At 46.5% G+C, this 26,879-nt stretch overlaps 2 protein-coding genes across 2 annotated transcripts; one reads left to right on the top strand and one right to left on the bottom strand.

Moving 5' to 3' along the window:
- Positions 1–297: 297 nt before the first annotated feature.
- LOC119372519 (eukaryotic translation initiation factor 2 subunit 1) lies at positions 298–21,456 on the bottom strand. Its single transcript, XM_037642999.2, has 8 exons — positions 21,312–21,456; positions 20,235–20,488; positions 18,413–18,492; positions 18,149–18,297; positions 15,249–15,355; positions 10,402–10,499; positions 4,759–4,902; positions 298–503 (listed from the first exon to the last, which is right to left on the bottom strand). The coding sequence occupies exons 2-8, from the start codon at positions 20,470–20,472 to the stop codon at positions 336–338; spliced, it is 984 nt and encodes a 327-aa protein (XP_037498927.1). The 5' UTR covers positions 20,473–20,488; positions 21,312–21,456; the 3' UTR covers positions 298–335.
- A 189-nt stretch (positions 21,457–21,645) lies between these two features.
- On the top strand, positions 21,646–23,829 carry LOC119372520 (40S ribosomal protein S12). The gene is made up of 4 exons (XM_037643000.2): positions 21,646–21,755; positions 21,951–22,076; positions 22,483–22,585; positions 23,620–23,829. Coding segments are annotated over exons 1-4 (399 nt in total). The 5' UTR covers positions 21,646–21,753; the 3' UTR covers positions 23,788–23,829.
- The last annotated feature ends 3,050 nt before the right edge of the window (positions 23,830–26,879 follow it).

Below are 26,879 nucleotides of genomic sequence, written 5' to 3' on the forward strand. Positions count from 1 at the left end.
GCTCGCGTCCTTCTCGACAAGCAGCAAGCAAGCAAGGAGCAAGCAAAAACGCCTATAACTACGGCAGGGTCGCTGTGCCCCTCGCGGTGAGCTGTGGCACTAACCACGGAGAAACGCTACCATTGCATTCAATTTGATAGCGAAGGCCATAAGACTGAACGTTCGCGAGCCTTTCCAGTCCGGCTGTGGTTGAGGAAACAAATCAATGCGTCGCCACGGGTGCACACTGAAATGAGTCTATGGACCTCGCTGGTTATGAAACCCACGTATTGACACACGTTTAGTGCAAAGGCTCTTAAGCAGATTGCTTTATTCCTGCCTGGACCTCTAGCGGCTCAGGCCTCAACCATTACTACATTGTCATTGTCTTCTGCTCCAGAGGAACCCGAACCAGCTTCTGCCTCTTCATCGTCGTCGTCTCCGTCAATCTCGGCATTCTCCTGTTCAAGGCGATCTAGCTGCTTGGCAAGTTCCAACTCGTCAGTTTCCGTCACCACCTTGGGCTGCACGAAGGACACACAAGACGTAGACATACATCTTCACTACACCGGCACATTTATTAGGAATCATAAGTTGCAAACCTCAAGCAACACCTCTACTGTAGTGGCAATAATACGTCCTAAGAAAAACATTACCTTAATCTGTTCACTGCCCTAGGAATGTTCTGTGTAATGACCTTTACATTCCTTTTATTATGGCTGACGAAACTATAACATCACTTGCTTACTTCACAAAATATTCAACATAAACTTTCCCTCACTCTACATCATATTTGACTTCCCATGTGCAAACACCAGGCAGGCAAGTAACTTCAAGGTAAATAGTCTTTTATATCAATGTCTACGTCAAACCATGTTGCAGTTCTTTGTGGAAATAAAAGCAACATGAAACTTTGGCCTTCTATGTAAGTGATTCTTCTTGTCAACTCAAATGTAATAACTCTTCCTTAGTAACTAATACCTAATAACCAGTAAATTAATTCTTGTTCATGTAAAAAAAGTATTACTCATTGAGCAAATATGTACACTGTTGACCTTATGCTATACATTTTCTGCAATGGAACATGATGTGTATGGAATATGGTTGCTGAGTTAAGCGGATCAACTGAGCATGGCCAGTGGAACCTAATGTTGGGGAGTGCTATCTACCGGATACAGAGGTATATACAGTGGACTCTAGAGAATTCAAAGTCTGATAATTTGAAGTTTAAGTTAATTCAAACAATTCTTAAATTTTTGGTTGGACTGCTGTGTCTTCAATGTATTTTCAAGCTGCTTAATTTAAACCGCTCCAGTGCTTAAATTCGATTGATTCAAATTTTTTGCTTGTCCATGCCTCGAAATATCTGCTGCCTTTGTTGCTTCTGACTGGACATTCATATTTTTGTGTAACTAACTTTCGCAAATAAAGCCGATTGCCTGTCTACAAAAAAGCCAGACTAGCCGAACCGTGCGCACCCACACTGACCGAGGAAAAAAAAAAAATCTCTTAAAGTCACTTTCACTGCCGTACACTGGTGTCATGCGGTAGAGCGTCCTAAATTGGGAAGGGGCTACCAGCTGTTCCCAGGGCACAACACATTTTGTTCCTTAATTGCACACACGTGCATGCGTTGTGTAATGACGATTACCAGTATTATCACTGATACCTAAAAACATTACTGGCAATTGTGCAGAGCTGGCTATGATGTTGCTGCAACCCTCAGAAACAATATACATCGCCACGCAAGTTGGTATGTTTCCCTGAGTCATTTTATGAGAACTTCTGATAATTCAAACAAAATCCCGAGGTCCTCACGAGTTTGAATTATCGAGAGTCTACTTTATATATGTACAGTGCACGCGAACTGAAATGCAACATCAGAATGTTTAGCATAACAATTGGTATCTGCATTAGCTTGAAATAACTGCATCACGTTGCAGCGAATGTGGCCACTAAAAGTAACGTTAGCTCATGTGAAAGAAAATACGCCAATGGGACCGGAACTCTAGACAGTGGAAACATAAGTACATGCCTCAATTCACCATAAATTGTCAAGTTTCAATCCGTGAGCACTGTACATTGATTAACAGCTGTTGTCATGCTGTACATGGTTTCTGTTATGGCAATAAAGTAAAGTTGCCAAGATCGCTTCGTAATGTGACATCAGCAACTTAATACAGTAGAACCCCGCTGTTGCGTTCCCGTGTGCTGCGTTTTCCTGGCTGTTACGTCGTTTTCGGCCGGTCCCGGCACAGCTCCCATAGGATCCAATGCATTGGGAACCCCCGCTGCTGCGTCGCAACTGTGGGACCGTTCCCGCATCATACATTGCGAAGTGCCACGACGCGCCGGCCCGAGCGGCCATGTTGTCTTTCATGTAGCTTGGCTTGGCGGCTTGACAATGGGATTGGCCGCCCAAAGTGCCGGGGGCAACACCTATGACGTATTTTCGGTTCATGCCAGCAAAAGCATGACCTTTGAGATCCGTATTTTGAGCCCGATTCAAAGGGTATAGCCCGATCGCCATCACCATCGCCCATGTGTGCCCGTGCTAAAGTCCCTAGATTTTTCCCTAGGGACTTTAGCCCGTGCTACCCGTGCTTGCTGCGGTCTTCTCGCATTGCCTTTGTTTCGTGTCGGTCGTTGCGCAGGTTATACGAGCGTGCAGCATAGTGCCTTTACACTTCCAACGCTCCAAATAGTCTTCAAACAGGATGACATCAAGAAAGCGGAAATCACTTTCGCTGCAAGAGAAGTTGAACATTCTCCGCGCTGTGAAAGAGAGCCCGACGCGGAAGAAGGCGTGAATAGCGAAGGAGTTAGGACTGACGCCTTCCACCTTGAACTCCATCGTTGCAAAACGGATCGAAATTGAAGAAAATGCCCGAACCTTCGACGTCAAGTGCAAGCAAGCCCGGAGTTCGGAGCACGTGCAGCTTGACAAGACCGTTTTCGAATGGTTCAAACAAGCCAGGGCCGCAGGAGTTAACTTCGACGGTACCATCCTGCGAGAGAAGGCACTCGAGATCGCCGACAAGCTCGGTATCGACGGTTTTTGTGCATCTAACGGTTGGATCGACCGTTTCAAAAACAGACATGGATTATGCTACCGCACTGTCAACGGAGAGGCTGCAAGCGTGGACACGGAGACTGTTGAGGCCTGGAAAGAGACCGTGGTGTCTATCATAAAGGACTACGAGCCGAGAGACATATTCAATGCCGATGAAGCAGGCCTTTTTTTCAAGGTACAGCCCTCTAAGACGCTGAGCCTAAAAGGCGAGGCTTGCCACGGTGGAAAATGCAGTAAGGAACGACTAACGGTGCTGCTGTGCTCCAACTCCGATGGTTTGGAAATGATGAAACCGTGGGTGATAGGAAAGTTTCGAAACCCACGCTGCCTTAAAAATATCCGTCACCTGCCCTGCCACTACAACAATAATACCAAGGCGTGGATGACGTGTTCACTTTTTGAGGAGTTCTTGAGATACATGGACTCTAAGATGGGCTGCCAGAACAGAAAAGTCGTTCTTTTTCTCGACAACTGCTCCGCACATCCCAAGGACACTGCGTCGCTGCGGAACGTAAAGGTAGTTTTTCTTCCTGCCAACACCACAAGCCACCTTCAGCCCTTGGACGCTGGAATAATAAAAAATGTAAAGCACTTCTACCGCAAGTGCATTGTAAAGCGGTCCCTGGCCAGCGTGGAGCGTGGGCAGCAGCCGGCAGGCGTCACCATCTTAGATGCCATGCATTATTTAGCATCGGCGTGGAGCGCCATCACTGCTGCTACAGTTGAACACTGCTTCAACAAGTGTTTCGGTGTGCGCGCAGATGACACAACAGAAGCTGTTGGAGACGGTGCGTTCGCAGACTGCGACGAACTGAACACTGCCATGGAGACTGTTGGTGCCAGTGGAATCGCGTACAGTGACTACGCTTCTGTTGACGACGCCGTTGTCACCTCCGCGATGTTATCCGTCGACGACATCGTGGCTGAGTGCGCCGATCCGTGCGCCAGTGACGAGGAAGTTGAGGAGGAGGTGGAGCGGATACCGGAGCCAACGTTCTCATCGGCCGTAGCGGCACTGGATTTATTGCGAAGATATGTGTGCACCAGTGACGATGGCGAGAGCCACATGGCACTACAGGTGCTTGAAAAACGCCTTGTGCTTGTCGGGCGTGAGAAGATGCGCCAGGCAACGCTGCACGATTTTTTCAAGCGAAAGAATTAAAATAAAACTATGTGCAGTTCACCACTACTCTTATTTCTCAATTTTTCGCGTTTCTCGGCTCTTGCGTTTCCCGGCTCCTACGTTTTTTTTTTTTTACGGTCCCGTGAAAAACGTGTCAGCGGGGTTCTACTGTAGTAAAATAATCATTGGGGTTTTATGTCCCAGAACCATGATATGATCATGAGAAACAAAGTAGTGGAAGGCTCTGGAAATTTTGGCCACTTGGGTTTCTTTAACGTGCACCTAAATCTAAGCGCACGGGCCTCTAATATTTTGCCTCCATCAAAATGCGGCTTCCACAGCCAGGATTCGATCCTGCGATCATAGGGTCAGCAGTTGAGCACCATAACTGCTAGACCACTGTGGCGGGTCGCATGATCAACTTAAAATAACTGGTACTAGCCATATAGGCTACAGACTATTCTGCAAGGCATTTCTTGAATGGTACGAATAAAAAAAAAACTCATTTTCAATCGAATGACAACAGACCGACAGAGAAATAGACCAGACAGAGTTTGCAGGTGCATGTCTGAAATGTACTCACTGCACTCTTCACGGTGAAGACACCTCCCGCTTTGCGGATTGTCTCCTCAATCTTTGTTATGGCATTGCTGAGCGCCTCCAGGCCTTCTGTCCGGTCCATGGTGGTTGTGGTCATCACATACACTGGCGGGGCGATCAGGTTGATCTGCAAGGTGTGAACACGTTCACATGCCGTGATCTTGCACTGCATTTTAAGCAGCTACGATTTCCACAAATACGACGTTTGCATTGCCATGTTGTGCGTGCTGATGTGAGCTAAGATTCTCACCTTCCTGAGCACCTGATTGAAAAGTGAATTATTCTTGGTGGAGACTGTCATGTGGTAAGCCTAATTAAAAATAAACTAAAACAAATGAGGAAGTACTCTTCCTATATGTTTTTATTAAACTCCTTACTTTATAAAAATAGAAAATAACTAAACAGACTACCATAACTTTTCTTACCATTTGCAATGTTTGCCTCCTGTCTACGTTGCCATATGTCTATCCCATGCATGCACGATTTCACAACTGCACCAGTGAAAGTGACTTCAGAGGAATAGCGAGCCGGTACCGCACGAATTGGAATATAAGTTGAGATATTTTCATTAAAACAACGAGCTAAAGTCAACCCTCGTCTTATATAGCGGTGTTTAGCCAATAGTGAGTCACCGTCTGGCAACATGTGGCATGCATGTACTATGCCAAATGCCACACACGGCCGTATCCACATCCAAATCCGATAGCAGGCATATGTTTTTTCTAGGCTTGTGCGAATAGTAAATTTTTAGGTTCAAAGCAAATTCGAAGTGAATAGTGATTTTGGTCGAATAATTTCGAATCGAATTCGAATAGTATATGCCACATATTATAAAGAAAAATGAGCACACTTGTCATGACCCAACCAACCTGCACATTGTTTTTTTTTTTTTTTTTCAAATTGTAACAAGGCGTGTGCAAATGTCATTCTTATTGGTTCAAAGGAAGTGGACGCAACTTTGAATAGTAGCAGGATTTGGCTTTCGGTAGAATGCAAGTGATAACCTGTAGAATATGTTATGTTTGAAAATTTACTATACTTGGAGCATATAAGCCGGTATAACAAGCTCTTAAACTTAAAAAATGATGAATCAATGTGAGGGTAATATGTTCATTTAGCCTTGAAGTGGGGCTTCGCGGCAGTGCGCATTTTCCCTGGAAAGGTGTATTCACGGTATAGCACCCCTTCACTGCAGTGAAACGACCTTTACAGGGGGTTACAAGCGTACTAATATACACCTATTCGATCATTTCGAATACTGTATTATTCGTTCGAATATTCGATATTCGCACAAGCCTAGTTTTTTCATCTCGTGTTTTCCTTTGTGTGTCCATGCTGTGCTCCCGATCTGTTTTAAGCTTTCTTCTCCGATCGACATCGCACTTGATTTTTTTACATTCATTTTTTTTGTTCACTCAAGATGAGTAACAGCACGAGCTGCATTTAAACTAAATGTTGAGTTTGCTGAAGTGAATGGCAACATGGCTGCCAGTGCTACTTCGGCGTTTCAGAAATAAGCGTGCGCTATTGGAGAGCGCAGAAAGGCAAGCTGCAGAAGTGCAACCCACGGAAAGCGTCGCTTCGTGGGCGTAGTGTGGTTGATCCACAGCTTGAAGATACGCTCGCGGACTTTGTGTGGGAACTACATGTGTGCTCACTGCCAGTGACTGTGACGATAGGTGAGTGGTGCCGATTAAAAAATAAATGCATTTCGACGATTCTGGGTAGTCTTCTTTTTTTGTCACCTAAACATGGGGGGGCTGGCCTATATTCCCACTCGACCTATAGTTTAGAATAACAGAGAGCTGAGCTAGTTGGTAAGTATTCATTTCAAAAAGACAGGGTGTGCAAACACGGACACAAGAAAGCAGTCAAGACACCACAAACGCCGACTAACAACTGTTGTTAGTCAGCATTTGTGGTGTCCTGACTTCTTTCTTGTGTCCGTGTTTGCACGCCCTGTCTTTTTAAAATTAAAAAAAAAAACGACCTATAGTCCGGTTTATATGGTAAGTTATTTGTATTACAGTTGAATCTTGATAAGCTGAATTCATCAGGAGCAGGTAATATATTCATACCATCCCAAATTCGTATGATTGAAAACAAGCCAATTAGTTCATGAACAGTGAACACAAAGTCAACTTCCATTCAAAAAGCTTGTAGTGCCCAACTGTACACCAGAATTCACAGAACCATCCCATCTTTCCCACAAGCGAGTGACTCCATTTTGGGATTTTTAGGAATTCACGCTTCCGTTCCCACCTTCCTCACCTATGATTGCTGTATACAAACGAACGATGCCAATGCCATGGATTCTTTTGTTTTCGCTGCTTTGACAAAATTTCCTCGCACACATGGCTCTGTAGCATTACAGCAAGCTGCAATGCTGTGTCCTTAGCACACTAGAAGTACTGCACCTCAATGGCAGACACTGCACTAAAAGGCAATAATGATATACAGTCAACTGCCGATTTTTCGGACACCCAATTTTCCGGACATGCTCGAAAATTCGGACGCTTTCGCGGCACCACCACCAGCCCCATAGACGTCAATGTATAGGAACGTCCGAAATTTCGGGCGCTGACTGTCTTCGGCGTCTAATTTTTCGGACTTTCTGCCCAAATTACGGGTCCAAAAGGCATTAATTGAAGACCCCACCTTTCCCACGTCCATCAACTCATAGGGTCGAACCAGCGCTTTCGCGAGTCTAACTGTTCGCGACAGTAGCAGAGTCCGAAAGTCAGCTTTACCGCAAGGTCGAAGTGTCATGGGGTGAGTCTGACCAGGATATCAAAGGGGCCGCTATCACGGCGCCGTGCGGCGATATCTTTACGGATAAACAGCGGAAATGAGCGGAGGCATGATGGCGGCAGGTGGCAAACGCACCAGCACTGCTTAATCGCTGACAACCCTTACGATAAGCATCTTCAGTTAACTGCTCAGTAGTGCATGTGGCCTAGCACAGTTGCATGCATACTGCATGCATTTATAGGCGAGAACCCAAACGCGCCGCGCCGCCATTCATGCTGCCTCTTTGTGCGAGACCGCTAAGTGCGCCGCACAGCAGATGCGTTGCCTTCACGAACGAAACCAGCTCGCCATTGCCGCGCCCGTGTGCAGTCAGGAACGGAGTGGGCATCACGAACCCTTTAATGACAAATGCGTGCGTACGGTACAGCAACAGTACGGTGACGGCGTCAGCTTAGTTGGTGATGTGCTGCACACAACTAGAAACGATCGGTTTCACACGGCAGCAGATACTGTGTATCGGCGGAGATTCGGCGATGTGTGTGCGCGCGTTTACGTGTGCACACGCATCGGGGAAAGCCGGTCGAGTAGTCCACTCTTCCGCCACAGTCTGTGTTTTGCATCATCGTTTCTGAACGCTCCATGCGAGAGAGCCGTAATCTATTCCGCGCTTTGCCGGTATCAGCGGCGCTCATCATGAGACTCAAATTTGCAAGTGGCGATTGGTACGTAGTTGAGCGGGGTTCGCGGCAGGTACGAAATGTATTTGCAAGAGCCTGGGCGCGCACCAAAATGCCTGATAAGTGTACTGGGAGGCATTAAAGCTATTTCGGACGTGACTGTGGCAATTTGACCGCTTGAGTGGAATAAAAAAGCATGAATTCGTTTTTTCGGACTGCCCGATTTTTTGGACGATTTCGCAGTCCCTAGGGAGCCCGAAAAATCAGACGTTGACTGTAACTGAATAATGGATATAATGAAGTAACTCCTGCTTTTCCTTTAATTTCATTATAACGAGGTTCGAGTGTAGTTTAGAAAATTTGGAGGACGCTTGTGCTTCACCTTCAGCAGTAGAATGCAACAGCATCATCGGGCCCATGCGCATCACCTTCTCAATTGCTAGCCTGGCTTCGGTTCTCGGTGGATGCCTCAACCGTGGCGCAAGGAAACGGACGTCTGTGCGTGTAACATTGACTGTTTCAAATTATGCTAGAATGCCTACTGCAAGTACAGTTGCGCAGCACCCACTACACCATGATTCTTCCTTTTACGAATCAGCAAAGGGCCCACTACACGTCCGTAAGGCAACACGCGTATCTACGCAGCTCCTCACTTTGTTGATGCTTTTGCTGATGATTAAATGTGTCTGAGCGCTTTGTAATGGGTGGGCATTTAAAACACCCACTCGTTGCACAATTGACATGTTTTTGATGCCTGGCGTGATTCTACACTTCTCCCCCGCAATATTACATGTGTTAAGGAGATTCCTCCCACTACGTGACATTCATGTAGTGTTTATTTCCAAAGCAGTTTCAAGCAATGGCGTGGCTCTGTTGTAGAACACCTGGTTGCCATGCGGAAGGTCTGGGTTCTATTCTCACTCGAACCGAAGATTCTTATTATTTGTTTTTTAACACGAAAGTGTTTTATGCCGGGGTCCACCAAGTACATCCGTCACGGATATGACGTTGATAAAATGGACACCAACGGGTGACAAAGAAAAAGACCAAGAAAAAGATACCCCGCTGGGAATCGAACCCCACGACGTTGCGGCCGCGACGGCAAGCGCCCGACGCGCTACCCACTAAGCCATCTCGGCAGATGCTAGGCACGGCGCGAACGCGCCTTATATCTTTCACACATTCTCTTTCGTGGCGGGCGGAGCGGGGCGGTGCCGCCATCTGTGAGAGGTGAAAAGAAGTAATACTTCACGATCGACACTTACTAGCGCTTACTCCGAGATTGCACGCGATATCTGAGGTCATGGTTAAAGCGTGTCGATACCAGAGAGGTAGAGTGGCCGCGCTGGCGTCGCCGAGGCACCCTTGACGTAGTTACGTTCTTTGCCTTTGGCTTCGTGTTAGCGTGCGTCGGCTCATCGGAGTAGTGCATCTTCCGCGTGCACCAACGGGATTTCTCCGCCGCCGACTGCTTCAATTGCAAGAGCACCGACTAACAAAACTGCTGCAATATGCGTTGCAGAAAGGACGCGATTTCGACAGGCGAATGCCGTGCCTTGGTGGAGCGAGAGCAGCACCTGCGAGACAGAGGCCAGCGGGACGCACGCGTTTGCGGCTCAGGCTACGAACTTCTACCTCCCGTGTTGCTGAAGCGCAGTGCGTGTTGTGTATGCATGAGCACAGGCGTCGGCTACCCATTACTAGAAAGCGCACACCGTGCCGTTTCTCTCCTTAATTGACGACGCTTTGAAGAAGTGCATATCGGGTACCAGTGTTGATTATGAGCTTGTTGATATCATCCTTACGCGGGATTCGCGATTCGCTGTGTCCCAATATATATGTTCACACCGTCAGCTACCACAACGGTTTAATCGTGATCATGGGCGTTAGTCGTCGCGATAGAGACATGCTGTCAACATGGGTGCATCCACGTCAAATGGTGATATAGCTGCCAAACACGAATAGACGTTGTACAAGCTCTGATATATCATTACACAATAAGCACTACTTCTGTGAAGACACGTTTCACTTTCGTGTTATACCGATTCCTATGACGGAGGGATCAGTCATGTTTTTTTCCATCTTTCTTGATTTTTCGCTCACAACCAACGATGCTGACACCAAAACTGACACCAGCACCGGAATTTTTGCGAAACGAGCTCTTTAACACTACCACGTTAAAAGTCTGCAAGACTCACCTTGATAGGCATGTCCTCAGTGGACAGAGACATGCCTTCCCTAAGGGCATGCTTCACGGCATCAATGCCTTCGTATTCATAGCAGGACACCTCAATATCTGGAAAAATGAAAAGGATAGGGATGCAAGGAAAGTCGTCAAGCTGTTGGCAATACCCCAGAGAAAATATCATGAGCATCACACATTATGAAGAGGCTTAACTACAGCCTAAAATCAACAAAATGACACCGACCAGAGTAAATCAATCAAACAGCAAGGTTTCAAACAAAAATCTGAAATCAGCCAACCATTCTCGGTGTTCTGATTTTGTCACAGGGCTTGCCAATGCCAATTAGCGTTTGTCACAGTATATGATGAGGCACCAACATACAAAATTATGTTCTTCTCAGCACCATGATGCACTCCACATGGCCAAATGTTATGTTTGCAGAACATTGTGGGAACACACGCCAAAATATTAATCTAAAGCATCCAGCACACTTATCAGACGCTACTGGTTCCAAATATGATAAACTGTCAACTGTTCTACAAAACAATAGCATTCACGTAATGAGCCTCATGATAATGCACACAGCGATAATTTCTTCCAAGGATAATGAGAATAATAATTGTTGTCTCTTTCACAAACGCAGTGATGCTACCGAGGACTTCTGATTTGGAGCAATTTTTGGAGCAGCAGAATTTCCGTTTTGGAGCATTTTGGAGCAGCAAAATTTTCATCTTGGAGCACTTTGGAGCAGATAATTTTGCATCTGGGAGCACTTTGGAGCAGCGAATTTTACATTCTGGAGTGCAATACAGAAGCATATTGCATTAACATTCAAGCACCTGAGTATTATTATGGGGCTCTTATGAAGGCTAGAAATATTTCGATTCATTGCAAATCTCATGGAAAAAATCATCTCAGGAGCATAGGCGTGCGCAATGGGGGGGGGGGCAGGGGGGGTTAACCGCGCTCCCCTTAACCCTCCCCTTGTGATTTCTTTGCGCGAAATAGCCACATCCGTGGCTTCAGAAAGAACCTATGAGGGGGGGGGCGCAAAATCTGCCCCGTACATTGACCCTTGCGATAGCAATTATATGGACACTCTCGGCGGATTTTCGCCGTCGCCGTAGCTGTAATTTTCCGTATAAAGTCCAAATTAATAACATCACCACGCGCATTCTAGCCGCGGGTAAAAGCTCGCGAGCGCTGGCGACGAACGCGGCTGAAGCGGAGATTAAACTAGCTGGCCGTCTGTCTCCGCCGCACGGACAGCGCATGAGATAACATCTTCCCGCGTGCGGGCCTGCCGTCGATTGCTCATCAAACAGAGAGGAAACGCCCCACCCGTCTTTCGTAAGGAGCATGAAGGGACGCCAGCGGAGCAGAAGGGGGGTGGGGGGACCGCATCGTTCAAAGGGCGCAGTCGCTTGCGCGCGCACTATCTCGAGGCATCAGGAGACGGCTCGTAAACTTGCTGTGCCTTCAACGCTTACTTCGCGTTTAGAGAACTCAGAGCAAGAAAACGCTTCGGTTCCTGGAGGGGCCATATTCGCGTAAACCAGCGTTTTGTTGAGTTACGCCAGATCGGATCCAAAAGAGTTAGCTGCTAGTCTTACTTCTCTTCACAATACAATTTTTTGGTATCGCATTCATTGCTTCGCTCTTAAGCGAAATTGGGTTTTTTTAACCGTTAGCTATTGACCCCCGAAAGGGAGGGGCGGACGTGTAACATGGCGTAGCCGCTTCACTGTGGGCCGTCAGCGACGGGCCCGCTACTGACAGCTGCGCATTTGCGGCTGCTCCGACCAGGAGATATGATTTTACTAATGAGATGACATTTTTAAAAAAGCAAGCAAAAAATTTGAATTGGAACCCTAGCACGTGAGCTCGAAAGGGCAGGGCCTTTTAGGGGGTATTTACCGCAGAGTGATTACAAACTCGGACGCGCTGGCGGAAGGAATTGCGAAAAAGCTGTTCTGGATGAAGATCCATGGATAAAGTACATCTGACGAAAAGTGTCAACGCGTTTCCACTGTTCGCGTGCTCTTCCATAAACGCGAAGCAAGGAAAATTCGATATTGTTCCATATATCTACTGCGAACGATCCCAGATTTCATTCCGCGATGTCCGGAAACAGAAGTGACAGACATTTTAGCGGCACTCATGTACAGTCGACGTCCGATTTCCCGGACGCCCGGAATTCCGGACATGCCTGATTTCCCGGACTCATCTGTGGCACCGTCAAGTTCCCCGTAGAGTCAATGTATTAAAAAGTCCGAAATTCCGGACGCTTATAGCCTTCGCCATCCGATTTCCCGGACTTTTTACTGTTAACCGCCGACCCACAGTCGCCACCGACGCCGCCATTTTGGTTGTTTTCATTTTCATATCCTTGAACCCACCATACTCGCATCGCAGGTGTGCGCCGCACCGCACCTGCCGTAACCTCGAAACCGCACGTGTCAATCCGTTGCCAGCCGTAGCTTAGCCAAGCCAAACCTCACTGTGTTCGTTCACGTCTTCACGTGTTGTTTTGTCAGCTGTGCCAGCTCTGCGGTCGTGTCTGCGGTTGATCGTTTGCTGCTGCGCGCTACCTTCAGTGATCACGTTTCCCGACCTTCAGCATCCACCGAGTTCCTAGCTGTTTCGTGCTGCGCTTTTCGTCGAGCGGATTCGCCGTTTACAGCAATGGCACCGACTGCTCCTTCGTCTTCGTCCGCGCCTTCGAAGCGCACAAATCCACCTCGTAGGCTCACGATGACGAACTGCCATCCGCGGACGTTGCCTTCGACGATCTGCGCGCTGGCGGCGTGTTGATTCCAGCCGAGATAACCCTTGAGGGCTTCGCCGACGCTGACAAAGACCTCGAGCTATGTGCGGAGTTGACCGATGACGAAATCATTCATCAAGTTACGGAGGATTCCGATGACTCCGACACCGAGAACGAAGAGCCAGCTCCTACACAGCCAACGAGCTCGGAGTTGACGCGAGCACTGATGACACTGTCATTGGTGTACAGCGGCAACATGACGTTGACTGAAATTGAGGCAGACATAATCGCGGGCAAGCGGACCGTGCAAAAGAAAATAAGCGACTTCTTTGCGCCCATGTGCTGACCTATGAGGTAGTGCCGGCCACGTCGTATTTTTTTTTTTTATAAACGGCTCTTTTCAGAGCCACCTAAACGATGCATTGGCTGAATTGCTATGGGAATCTTGTATTCCGGCTGTGACCGTCTCCGTCAGCGAAAAATACCTATCAAAAAGGTGCGTTTTTACGTGCATTCGTTTTTCCGGACTGCCCGATTTTCCGGACGTTTTCGCGGTCCCTTGAGGGTCCGGGAAATCGGACGTCGACTGTAGTTATTAATGAACATTGCTTTCCTTACGTGTCATGCGACGCTTGAAACGAGCTATCAGCAGGGTTTCTGGAACAGACGACGTCCGCCGATGAATCGCCGTCGCACTTTCTTTCTACCGATAGGCCTAGACGTCACGAGCCTCTGCGGAGAGCGCGTTTTGCTGTCGAGCCGACTTGCAGAACAGAAGCTGCGTCGGCACCGTGTATGGCATCGTGGCTTACTCGGAACGCACGCGCGAGCGCTATTTATTCAGCGGAATAATTCTTGGTCCATGATTGCGACTTTATAGACAACCCCAAGATCGAGCTGCACATGTTCTGACGCGCCGGCGGTGCGATTGCCGGTGATAGACGCCCCCAAACCCGAGACTTTGGCGCAGTTTGGCGCAAATTTCGCCGATATTATCAGGCTGGCGCAGTAAATACAATTTGGCGCACTTTGGCGCAGTTGGCGCAGGAGTGGAATCACTGCAAACGGTCATTAAAAGGGTCACGAACCACTTTTCCAAGTAATCATAGAATGACCTCAGCATCTGGGTTTACTGCCTCACAAATCAATTGCCACAAAAATGTCTCAAACCTGCCAAGAACGACTGGAGTCACGGAGGTTTGCCATGCGCTGCAGGTTACACAGGACAAAGAAGCACGTCATGACCTTGAGTGCGCATGATGAAATGTGATCACTCTCTCCCGTTGTGAATCCTGCATGCAAGTGTGGCTCACTGTGTAATGTTAGCAGACCGCAGTGCCGACACATGGCAGAACCCCATGGCAAGAAGTGCATTTGATCCAAATGCTGCTCTTGATTCATGTTGGCTATCAGCCAATGGCACGCTATCTGCTGTTCAACGTCGAACAGCACATGCCAATAGTTTTGAAGAGAGTGAGCACAGGTTTCTGTATGAAAAGAGGGCGCCTAATAAAACGGCAAGTTTGCGCTCCGCTTGTAAGCTCTCCTTGCCACACACGACTGCAAGGTTTAGCTGAGATGTTCATAGTGGTGTCTGTTTTCTACAGGATGTGTTTTTTCACTAAGCCCAAGGGGTGGTTCATGACTCCTTTTAAGGTTGTGACTTGTGCTTTGTACATTTCAAGAGATTTCATGTTGCAGAAGTCCACCGCATTTAGCTTTACGTTAAATAAAAGCTTCACAAAACTGAAAGGAGCGTGGGTAAACACACAGTGGCGGTCTGTAAGCTAAGCTGTTGTGCCCATTCCGCCTCGACGAGTTTGTGCAATACAAAAATGGCACAAGTTGCATAAAAAAAAAAGGCATGTGATATGCCCGTACCTCAGTGTTCAGTTTGTCATGCTGTGATGAGCGCGGTGGTACGTGCTGGTCAGATCATGAACACGACTGCCGTGCCGTAGTACCGCAATAGTGGCCATGCTTTCTGGCCACCAGATTCAATATGAATGATGCCAAAAAATGCATGCACCAAAAACGAGGAGGGTGAGCCATTCCTAGTGCTTATCAAAGATGAAAGTTTAACTAGGCGTACCTGCCCTGATCTTGACAGCCTGTGGTGTCAGCCGGTGCTTGATATTGGTCAGGAGCACTTCTTTTGTCTCCGGGTCAATGTTGCATTCATCCAACACTGATATGTCCCTGCCAAACAGAACAAACACCTACGCTACAGCACTGCACCACAAGGTAATGAACAATGCATCGTTCATTAAAAATCTGCATTGTCAAAAAAAAAAAAAACACCCTGTACAGCAGAATCTGTAAAGGAGTCAGCAAAATGCAGCCACAAGAATTTTTCAAAATGATGCCATGATAGTGGAGTTCCAGTTGTTTCTGATAGCCAATGCCGCCAACACTTGTTTCACTCCTTCCTTCACTTCTCTCAGCTTGAACTGTCTTCCCTTGCTCACCGTGAACTCGTCTAAATATCACGTTGACATTATGTCAGTGTCATGCTCATGCTTTTTCCGAACAGTAACAGAGTATATGTTTCTCTAAGGTCTTTCTTGTTTCAAAGCACTCTCCACTTCCAGTGATGATGACTCTATGCGTCTGTGCTCCTCACTGCTGCCCTGGCACCAGGCATGCCATTGCGGTGTGATGGCCTGGGGAGTCACAAACGTCGGCCACATGAGAGGTGCCCAAATACAACAGTTAAGCCAAACGCACTGCCTGCAGCCCGATCGATGGGCCGTTGAAGGAGTGCGCAAGCTCATCGTCTGGTTAGCCAGCTACAGCCAATCGTCACAACTTGCAACAGAAACAACAGCTACAGTGATTAGATCTGATTAGATTAGTGATTAGATAGTGATTAGATCCTGGTAGAAATGAAAAGACTGTGAAATATAGTGACAGATTCCAGCAACATTTTTGCGTTGTCAGTAGGATTTATATTTTTAAATCGTGTTTAAAAGTAACAAAAAGCCGGTATGTGGCGTAGCCCAGCGGAACAGCCTTGAAGCTGGATTATGAAGTCGATCACTTTGCTGTACGTAGTCACGTAGTCTGACGCTGTCATGCGCGCCATAATTAGTCCTGAAAATTAGAATATGTATATATTATTATCTATCCCCGCTCTATTCTGTGCTGCTTACGAGGTAAAAGAAGTTGCACGGTGAGAAGCGGCGCTGCCTTCGCGGTAGCCAGTGGAACATGGCAAGCCGTGGCGCATGCGTGTGGTGTGCATGCATGCGCAGCAAACTGCTGTGCTCAAAAACAAACCGCTCTTGCGCTCACTGTTTGCAGCATGTGTTGTCACTTGTGTATGCGATTTCATATTCGCTGCAGACAGAAAAATTCTGATTGCAAACGTTTCACCGTGTTTTCCGCGTTACCTTTCCGTGATTAGACACTCTTACCGGTAAGCTGTCCGTTGCACTAAAAAAAATAGGCACCATAAAAATTGGTTGTTAGTCCCTTTAAGCAATTAGCACCATTGTGAGCTCTGACACAAACCCATTTCAACCGTAGAGCACAACTACGATGGGGCTTTGATGCAAGCTGGCTCAGCCAAGCTTGCATAGCAGTCGATGGCGCTACGAACACCTCAGCGTTTTCTCAGTGAGAAATTACAGTGAGAAGAAGTTAAAAGTGCCAACAGCAAATGGTACTGCAAGCATCAGTGGCTCATTCTAAAGGACCATCAGCTACAGCTTCAAAGTGAAACGGAAAAAAGGCCTAGCAACAATGTCGGTCACTATCACCAGTTGCCCCTGCTTTCTCATACTTGCTTGAGGCACGCAGAGTCGTGAGGGACATGATGAGAAACATAAAGTTCGTGTTACAGGAACTCGTAACAAGACACTCGTAACAAACTGATGCAATGATTTGCAAGAGGTACCTTTCTCCATGAACATTTATGCTTGGAAAGCTTTTGCTCTTGGCAACTGTGTTTGGCCACTATGGCATTTTAAAGGTAACTTCTGTGTTCCCTTTCATATTGTTCACGACTACCCATCTTGCGTCCTCCCACCATCAAAGGGCTTGCAACAGAAAGACTGAAGACTGATGAGTGAACAGAAATAACCTTTCATCGAGTTGATGCAACATTCATAGAGCAAACTGAAGATCATTAACCTTTTTTTAAAATTTGCAAGTTGACAGGTATGGACAACCAGAACAAGCAGTTTAAGTGATTGATTACCCTTCTTTGTTGCTAAATTGTGCACATTCAAAACAGCCGTAGTACTAGTAATAACATGTTACTTTACTTTTATGTTACTTGTTGCTCGTTCAAGTAGCTTATAATTGTAACCGATTACTTTTTATTCCAAGTAACTTATAACTGCAATACTGCTACTTTTTTACATGATAGTGAGGACATTACCTTGTTAATTAATAAAACGCATATCTCCGTACCTAACAAATCTTAAAGGGGTAAAAGAAAATGCTGAGGTGGATAACACTGACATGTAATTACACCAGAAACGACACATCTTTCTGTAAGGAATCTAAGTCGACATTTTAATTATTGTTCCTACAGTAAAAGAATACGAACAACAACACTTGATCGACAGCAACTGTAACAGTCACATTTTGCTGGAGACATATTCATGCCCTGCAAAAGTAACGAAAACTGGGCAAAGTTGGTAGGAATTCATTATGGGATTATTTCAGCGCGCACAGAACAAAGACGAAAGGATGTGGACAAACAAGCGCTGACTCACAACCCAATTTTATGGGTGAAAAGGAAGCCCGCACACATATACATACACTCAGGATAGCTACACTGCGCAAGTGCAAAATAAAAATTTTTAAAATTCGCAACCAGTGAGGCCAGTATGCATGCATAAAATGCCTGAGTTAGCACTTGTTTGTCCACTTCCTTTCATCTTTGTGCTGTGCACAATGAAATTATCCCATAATGTACCCATGCCCAACTCAAAGATTGAAATTTTGGAAGAGATGACAGCGCATGTTCACTAAGGCACTCACGTAACAGCCAGCTTGAAGACGTCGTAAGATGCTGTGGGCTTCTTGAACTTGTCATCGAAGTACCAGGCCGTTTTCCTGCACAGTTCCTCCAGCTGCTCATCTGTCTCATACTTGAGCGTTTCGGCCACGTGCCGAAGAATACTGTTAACCTGCACACATGCAGCAAGAGCCACGGCTATCAACACACACACGTCGTCGTTTCTTCAAGAAGCCCGCTGCACCGCACGAAATTGGCAAAAGGGCGCCGTTGCCACCAAAACTTACAGCTCTGCCCCGGGCAAACTTTTCTTCACACTTTGTGATGTCTTCCGGAGACACTCGCCGTTTGGACAAGTCAATGTACCCTGCAGAACCAAGCACAGACAGTGAGAAAGACTTTGTAACCGATGCAAAAACACTCTACACTAGTGTCTTTGCCAGGAAGAACTGTGCTCAATGGTTACTGTTTATAAATTTATGTTAAAATTAGGGGTGTGCAAATATTCGATGTTTCGAATTCGAATCGAATAGTACCTAATCAAATAATTCCATTCGACTTTCGAATAGCTAGTATTCGAAGTTTCGAATAATTCAACAGGACGAATATCCAAAACGTGACAAAGGCCAATGGTGCAACTTGGTTAGGGTGGGGTGGCAAAAACTAACGCTAAGATCATTACAGTAGGCCTTTCATTAAAACTTTCACTGCCATCCTGGTTCAAAAGCAAGCGCATGCTGATCTTAAAGGAGATTATGCCATTTCCGCACGTAGAAAAACACGAGAAAAATGTCAAGCCCTTCACAACTCCGTTCCCGAAATGAAGGCACGGACTTCTCGCGTAGTTCGGTCGCATATGCCGCAAGCGCCGTAAAACGTCCCGACTTTGGCCTGCCAAACCCTCGGTCATTGGCTTTGCACGTAAACATTTGTTCACGCTGGGCAGTCGCCACTGCCGCACTGCACCACTCCTTCAGAAACTTCCATCACTTCGGCACACAGTTAATATGCTGCTGTGAACGAACGCCTGAAGATTTTTGGGCCCGGAGCACCCATGGCGATGAAGCACAACATTACCGTTGTCAGATGAGCCATATTGTGCGACCATGGGGAAAAAACTAGCTATCGTACCCCCCTCTGTTAGTCGTTAGGAGGTTTGGCGTGGCGCTGCTGACTGGAATGGCGGCTGTTCTATCAACATGCTAGCGCGCCCATAAAAACTGAAACAAAAGCCACTCTCAAACAAGTGCATAATAAAACTGTCGGCATGCCATAGCGTCCCTGATTTTTCCTTTGTCTTGCCGTAACTGGCAGTACACATTTCATCTAAATATAGTATTCAATATTCGATATTTTTGACCACTATTCGGCACTATTCGATTCGAGGTGAAATTTCACTATTCGCACACCCCTAGCTAAAATTTCTCAGTGCTAACGTTTCATGCATCATGGTATGACTGTTGGAACGCCTAGAAAAAAGAATGCCAGTGACGAATGGGGTGAAATTTTAGTTCCCAGGTTTTATACGTCAAAATGATGTGATAATTGGGAGGCGCATCACAAAGGGATACCAATTAATTTTGATCATCTGGGGTCCAATAACACACACCTATATCTAAGTATGCATCAACCCCCGTCGAAATGCAGTCACTGTGGCTGGGAATCGAACCTCTGCCTTAAAATTGAAGCCAAACAGAGTATTAGGTTTGGTTGCCTCCTCCTTCTTCCGTATGTTTGATGCATGCACGTACACAATGTATGAATAACCACATGTTGATTATCCAGACTCTGCCAAACTGTTGTGTATGCTCGGACAGAACACAGTGGATGCTGCTTCACACAGCAGCTGCAGATACTAAATGATAGTGCGAATGTTACCCTGACGCATTTGTTTTGAATGTAAGAACTGGGCAACAGACAAGGACTGGCAAAGGAACACACACACAGCGCTGTGTGTTCTTTGCCAGTCTTTGTCTGTTGCACTATTCTTACATTATGTCCTACCAATATGCCCGCTTCCACCATTCATAGCGTCTGTTTTGTACGCATTGATCTCGTTAATACACAGTGCAACTAGTCCCGCTTTATGAAAAGCACAGCAACGCATGCCTTTGTCCTTGTCCACCCTGATGACGACGACGCACTCGCTGCGGCCGACGCGGATGAGCTTGTTGATGGAACGGATACGTCGCCTGGACAACTCGGAGAGCAGGATCATGCCTTCGATGTCGTTGTACTCCAGCAGCCGCACGTAGGCACCCATCTCGGCGATCTGCCTGACGTTCACCATCACCACGTCCTCGGGCTCCGGATATTTTTGAGAATAGAAGCGACACGAAAGCGGCATGATGCGGCCTGTTCCACTAGAAATAAATAAAAACGGTGTGGGCACGTGATCGATTGTTTTCTTGTGTAGGTCTTGGTGTAGTTCTAAATCCCGCGCTTAATGCAGCTCAACTACCGTGAAAACCGAGGGAGTGCATAGCACGGGCAACCCAGCGATTCACTTGGCAATCGCGCGCTTGCCGAGGCGGTGGCGCCCTCTCTTGCGCGGCGCCGGTATCAGCCGGATGCTTCAGGAGTGGTTTTCCGCGATTTTAGGTAAATTAGTGCGACTGATTCTTGGTTACCTCTGTTCTTTATATTAGTTTAGACTTTCCCCGTTTATTGTGCACTGGTTTTAAGCATTGCTAGCCTTGTTTTAGGCCTGTATTGACCATTGCGTGACCATGCGACATGAGTCAGTGGATGGACAAGCCGGGACCCTAAAATGCTACGCACTTAAAAGGAAAACTTGTTCTACGCTCGAACAAACGAGACTAGAAGGCGGTGAAAGGGTGAAACGCATATGTCAAGTTTAGACTAAACGATCAGAGAATACTTGGGAAGGGGAGTTTGAACGACAAAACAGGCACGCCGGTAGGCAGTGCGCTAGGACGTTGTCGGTATTCGGTCGATCACGTTAATACGCTGTTGACGGCGAAGACGAGAAATCTGAACGCGTGAACGAAAGCGGTGTCGCGAATGAAAAACGTCATCGCGCATGGGAGCCCAGTGACCGGCCCACTTTTTTCACATGCCTTGACAACCGAACTGCCGGTGCCGGCGGCAGCTGCGATGCGATTAGCGCGCCTTTGCGCTATCGTAATGGAACGAAATGCATGCATGTGTACGTGCTTCACTTACGCTCAGTCTTCAGATTCAATCCAGCGTTTCAAAACTGCGACGAAGCGGCACGCGAACGGCGGAAAAAATAGCTCAAACCAACATGTGGCACAAGTTTGAGAGAGCCATGAACCAGAGAAAAGACGCACAAGTCGGAAGTGAAACAACAAACAACACTTCATGGCAGTTTCGTACTAACATACAGAGACTATGAAGTAGCGATAAGCAACAAACATAACCGCATTATTGGCAATAAACATATGCGATAATATCTATTGATACACTATAATTTTAAATATTGTTTTGCTTAAGGATTATTGTACGAAACTGCAGTATTGCATGGTTTCAGCACGCCAACATTTCCGCCTTCCTTTACATGTCTGCCGTGAGCCGGTGAAACGAGTTCAGCGGACCTCTTCGTAATAATTTACATCTATCGCCGAGGACATATTTCATCTGCGATATGTGAGTGCATTTAATTAAACGCTAACCTCCGACCCGCATGCTGAATTGTGCATTTTGTGATTAGAATGTCTCGAAATGGCGCAATTTAATTCCATAATCCACAGCGTTATGCTGGCCGTCGGTGGTTCACGGAACGCATGCGGCCGGAGTCGCGCGGTAATTAATTTGAGTGTTGTCTTCTTTCGCATCATGCAGGGAGGCGATAGCAGCAAGCGGCGAGCCCATGGATGTCTACACTGCCCTCCAAGAGGTGCTCAAGATGGCCCTGATGCACGACGGTCTTGCTCGTGGTCTCCACGAAGCAGCTAAGGCCCTCGACAAGTGAGTGCGCCTGCTGCTTTCGTTTGGACCTTTTTGAACCTTGGCATTGCGTCGCTTCAAAGACGCTTTCAACTGGACGATGCGAGCCAAGTCGAGCTTTGAGTAGTTCAGGACAAGTGCGATGCATTTGGTGCGAATGTGTCCCAGTAGAGTATGCAGGTAGCACCTCTCGTTTGCAGTCAGCTATGTGTTAATGTTTGTCGGGTTGCGGAGGTGAAGGTTCGTGCTCCAAGTGCTCTTACAGCTGTCGTGGACGACGTGGCAAACCTGCCTTTTAAGGAGCCACACTTCTGTTAAAGGTTTTTCGACTCCGTGTACGAACCAGCATGTTACGGAGGGAACACGTGGTGTTTGCGTTTACTTAGGAGCGCTGTTTTATATTTTATTCAACGCCTTTCTGTCGCAGGCGTCAGGCCCACTTGTGTGTCCTCGCCAACAACTGCGACGAAGCCAGCTACGTGAAGCTCGTGGAAGCCCTGTGCGCCGAACACCAGATCAACCTCATCAAGGTGAGGTTTTTGCGTGAACGTGCTGCTTCGCCCCCCTCGTCTCGGATGTGGTAATTTTCGAGTCTGCTTCTTGGTTTGGTCGGTTTCTATTGGCGTTGCTTTATCTCCGTTCTCTGGCAACATTTTAGCAGATAGCCGAGTTGGAGATGAGATGATCTCGGAGTAATCTGCTACATCATTGTAACACAGGAAGGTCTTCCTTGACATAAGCAGTCTGAAGCAGTATGGTAAGGTTCCAATAGATCCCAAGTTCTAGCGTTATCTGATCTGGGGAACGAAGCCAGTTTCACAAAATTCTGTACTAGTGTGCCAACTGAAAGTATTTTGCCACGGCATGATGCAGGATGGCAGAGTGTGCATTTTTAAGACTGCAAAAAATTACGTAGAGCGATGAGATTAAGAAATTTGTAGGCATGAAATGTGAACTTTATATACCAGAAACATCAGGCCCGTTCTGGTACATAGTAGCTGCCCTGATGCCAGCAATACTGGAGATCCATTGGCAAAGCTTTGTGCACATGTTTATGCTTTAATACTTGGAAAATAAGACCGGTTGAGAATTCAATTTGCACAATATGGGTAAGCTTGCACCTAAACATTTGCACCAGTTTCACCCCCATGTTCTACCTTTGGCCAGGAATTGTCACGCACTGTGTGATTTCAGTCGTAATCGAATCTGATCTAGATTGCATTACTTTGTAGCAGTTGGCTTGTTCACTCAAAATTCAAAACTGGGTTAATCCTTGCAGGGTTCAGTCCCGATCGCAATCGAAAATGCTCTTGTAACGCACTTATAACCTTTCGCTGTGTTGAGCATAGGGGAGGTGGGTTTGTAGGTTGTACTGTGCCAGAGCGAAATCGACCACCCAGGATGCAGGCTCTGAGAGAGCAAGTTCACATGATGAGAAACAGACTCCCTCTTCTGAAGAGCTTTGTGCGGATTTGTTACCCTCTGACAGTCACACGCCCCTTTCGTTTGCAAAAAGGTCTCGTGGCTAGGCTCGTAATGTGGGCGTACTGTGTGGTTGTCGCAGGTCGACAGCAACAAGAAGCTTGGCGAGTGGGCCGGCCTGTGCAAGATCGACAAGGAGGGCAAGGCGAGGAAAGTGGTCGGCTGCAGTTGTGTGGTGGTCAAGGACTACGGCAAGGAGACGCAGGCACACGACGTCCTCACGGACTACTTCCAGTCCAAGAGGGGATAACTTGGGCTCTGTTTGCTTGCATTAAAAGGGGAACACCATCCTCACCCATCTTGTAGTCTTGTCTCTAACTGGGATCGGCCGGGGGATCATTGCTGTCGGTGAGGGAGTGCTTGAATGGATATTGACCTTTTTTCTTTCTTTTTTGACTGTTCTTCTGTTTCAAGTGCAGGTCCTGGGCTTCGGAAGCCATTAAGTATATATTGCTAGCCTTGTAGTTTCCTTGATGATTTAGCAATGTTGCTGTAATCACATTTCGTATTGTTTATTGGGGTTATACTGTACCGTGAAGGCAGGAACCTCTGGAACATAAAGCCAAAACTGGCTGTAGAAAAGGTGGTGTACTTACTGCCTCGGTATCTGTCACTTATACGGCTTTGAGGTTCCAGATCTCCTCGCACAAAACCATGTGAAACAGCTGTGATTAGTTTAGAAATGTCTAAGCACTCCATTGATAGGAGTTCACTTAATGGCAGGCAAAAGGGTGACATTGATTGCTTATGCATCTGACACCACTGAGGGCCATTTTGGGCCCACAATAGCTCCCGCAAAGCAGAAAGTGCCCATTCTGTCTAGAGTTGATACTGATCTATTACAGTGAAAGCTGTTTATGAGATCACAACGGCTGTTTTTGGTGCCATAGTTACCCGCTGGTGTCCGCAACCGCTATCGCGCAAAATAAGGTGTCCAGGATGGAACAGATTTTGAACCTGGGCCCTGCATGGGAGCCCAGTATTCTACTATAGATCCATGCCGGTGCTTGAAATTCCTTTGCAAAAAGACCCTGTACAGGCTTCCTGTCGGGAAGGAACTGCATTAATGTATGTAATATAACGTGGTAGAAGAGTAAAATAACCAGGCGTTACACAATATGAATTGCACAATGAGTGTTGAATGCTTCCAACCCATTGCAAAGGGCTCTGCCATAATTCCTCATCGTCACCAGGCACAGCATCAACAAAGTACACGTAATGCCTTACAGGTGTTTAGCGGGTACCACGGTTCTCCGCAGAATGAAGAGGCATAGTGGCTGCTTCCCTACTTCACAAAAATTATAATTTATAGTGTAGTGGGTTCCTCGCAGGCACTTCTATTGGTTGCCAAGGAAGCCTATATGGCCCCCTGATTCAGTTCCTCAGGGTCTCAATAAAGTTATTTCCCTCTTTCTCACGTTAACATATGTTATATAGTGTGGTGGGAGAGTGGAATAATGACCGGGTGTCACACAATGTGAATTACTTAACTAGTGGGTCGTTTTCCAACCCATTACGAAGGGCTCTACCATAATTAGTCGTCAGGCACAACATCAACAAAGTACACGTAATGCCTTACAGGTGTTTAGCGGGTACCACGGTTCTCCGCAGAATGAAGAGGCATAGTGGCTGCTTCCCTACTTCACAAAAATTATAATTTATAGTGTAGTGGGTTCCTCGCAGGCACTTCTATTGGTTGCCAAGGAAGCCCATATGGCCCCCTGATTCAGTTCCTCAGGGTCTCAATAAAGTTATTTCCCTCTTTCTCACGTTAACATATGTTATATAGTGTGGTGGGAGAGTGGAATAATGACCGGGTGTCACACAATGTGAATTACTTAACTAGTGGGTCGTTTTCCAACCCATTACGAAGGGCTCTACCATAATTAGTCGTCAGGCACAACATCAACAAAGTACACGTAATGCCTTACAGGTGTTTAGCGGGTACCACGGTTCTCCGCAGAATGACGAATAATGGCGCTGTGGGTGTTCCCAACTTCACAAAAATTATGATTTATGGTGTAGTGGTTACCTTGCTAGTGTACTTGTAATAGTAACCCCAAGAGAGTTTAGAACGGGCTCTAGAAATGCCGCTCTTCCAGCTCTCGCTGTGACTGCTGCGCTTTCCGCACAGGCCTGGTGTTTTTTTTTTGAGCTGTGCTCTTAAATTTGCCTGCACAAACAATGTCGAAAGCTGCACTTGTCCCCCACCCAGAATATGACGGGGACATTTGTTGGTATTGCATTTCACAATACACTCAAACCTCAATATAATGAACATGGATATAACGAATTATCACTTATAACGAAGTAAATGAAGAATAGTCTTGTAATAGATAAAGTGTTAAAAATAAACGTTTATAACAAATTTTCGGATATAACGAAGTTATTTTCGTGGCAGACGTGACTGTTATAATGAGGTTTGAGTGTAGACCATACAGTCCACCAACTTATCTGTTGGCCCTGGCTGCCACAGCTCATAACCACTGGAGGTACAGTGACAAAGCACACGTTCAGCCTTGGTGGTCGTGCATTTCAGGTGTCGGATGTCTGCTCACTGTAACCTAATTGCAACAGTGCAAGTACAGGGGGAATGGAAATAAACACAAACAGCGCAGCGCACTTTTTTCGCCGTGCTCTGACCTTGGTGGCAATAAAAAGATGCTAGACTTTTCTTGGATTGTGTCATGTATGACCTAGTAGCTTTTTATTGCCATGCAGGCTACAACCATTTGAAACAATAAACAGCAGAGCACGTAGGTGCTGCACTGTTTGTTTCTTTCCGTTGCGATAGTGCACATCAATTTGCAGTCCCTTTTATATAACGTCGTACTAATGCAATGCAAATGACCAACCTAAACATTCTTTACTGTGCAAAATGTGTATTCAGCCAGCTCAAGGCATAAGTTAACCTCGGGTGCCTACAATCTTTCTCAAGTCAAAAGGTAAGGCACTCCAAACTTTTGTAGATGCTAGCATGTGTATCAGTGTGCAATGTACAAATGTCCTTATAGACATAGAAAGCTGTTGATGCATTCTGCTCTTGAGAAAGGTTATTGTTGGCATGCAGGTTACATTCATTCTAGAATACAAATGTACTAGTTCAGAATCTCTGCAATATTGCTATTAAGCATACAAATCATGGTAGCTATATGGCAATCTTGCAATTGAATGTGCCAAAAAAGGCAGGTTTGGTACACTGTGCATTTCACCGATGACAGAACATGTCTGCCAGGTGATGCAATGCTGTCTGCTACAAAAGACTGGTTGTAGTTTTGGAACAAATGTATACAACCGCAATTCTTGGAGAAGAGGGTAAAGTTGTAAGCAGGGAAGGTAACG

The sequence above is a fragment of the Rhipicephalus sanguineus genome, chromosome 10 (genome assembly GCF_013339695.2).
Source record: "Rhipicephalus sanguineus isolate Rsan-2018 chromosome 10, BIME_Rsan_1.4, whole genome shotgun sequence".
Taxonomy (NCBI): domain Eukaryota; kingdom Metazoa; phylum Arthropoda; class Arachnida; order Ixodida; family Ixodidae; genus Rhipicephalus; species Rhipicephalus sanguineus.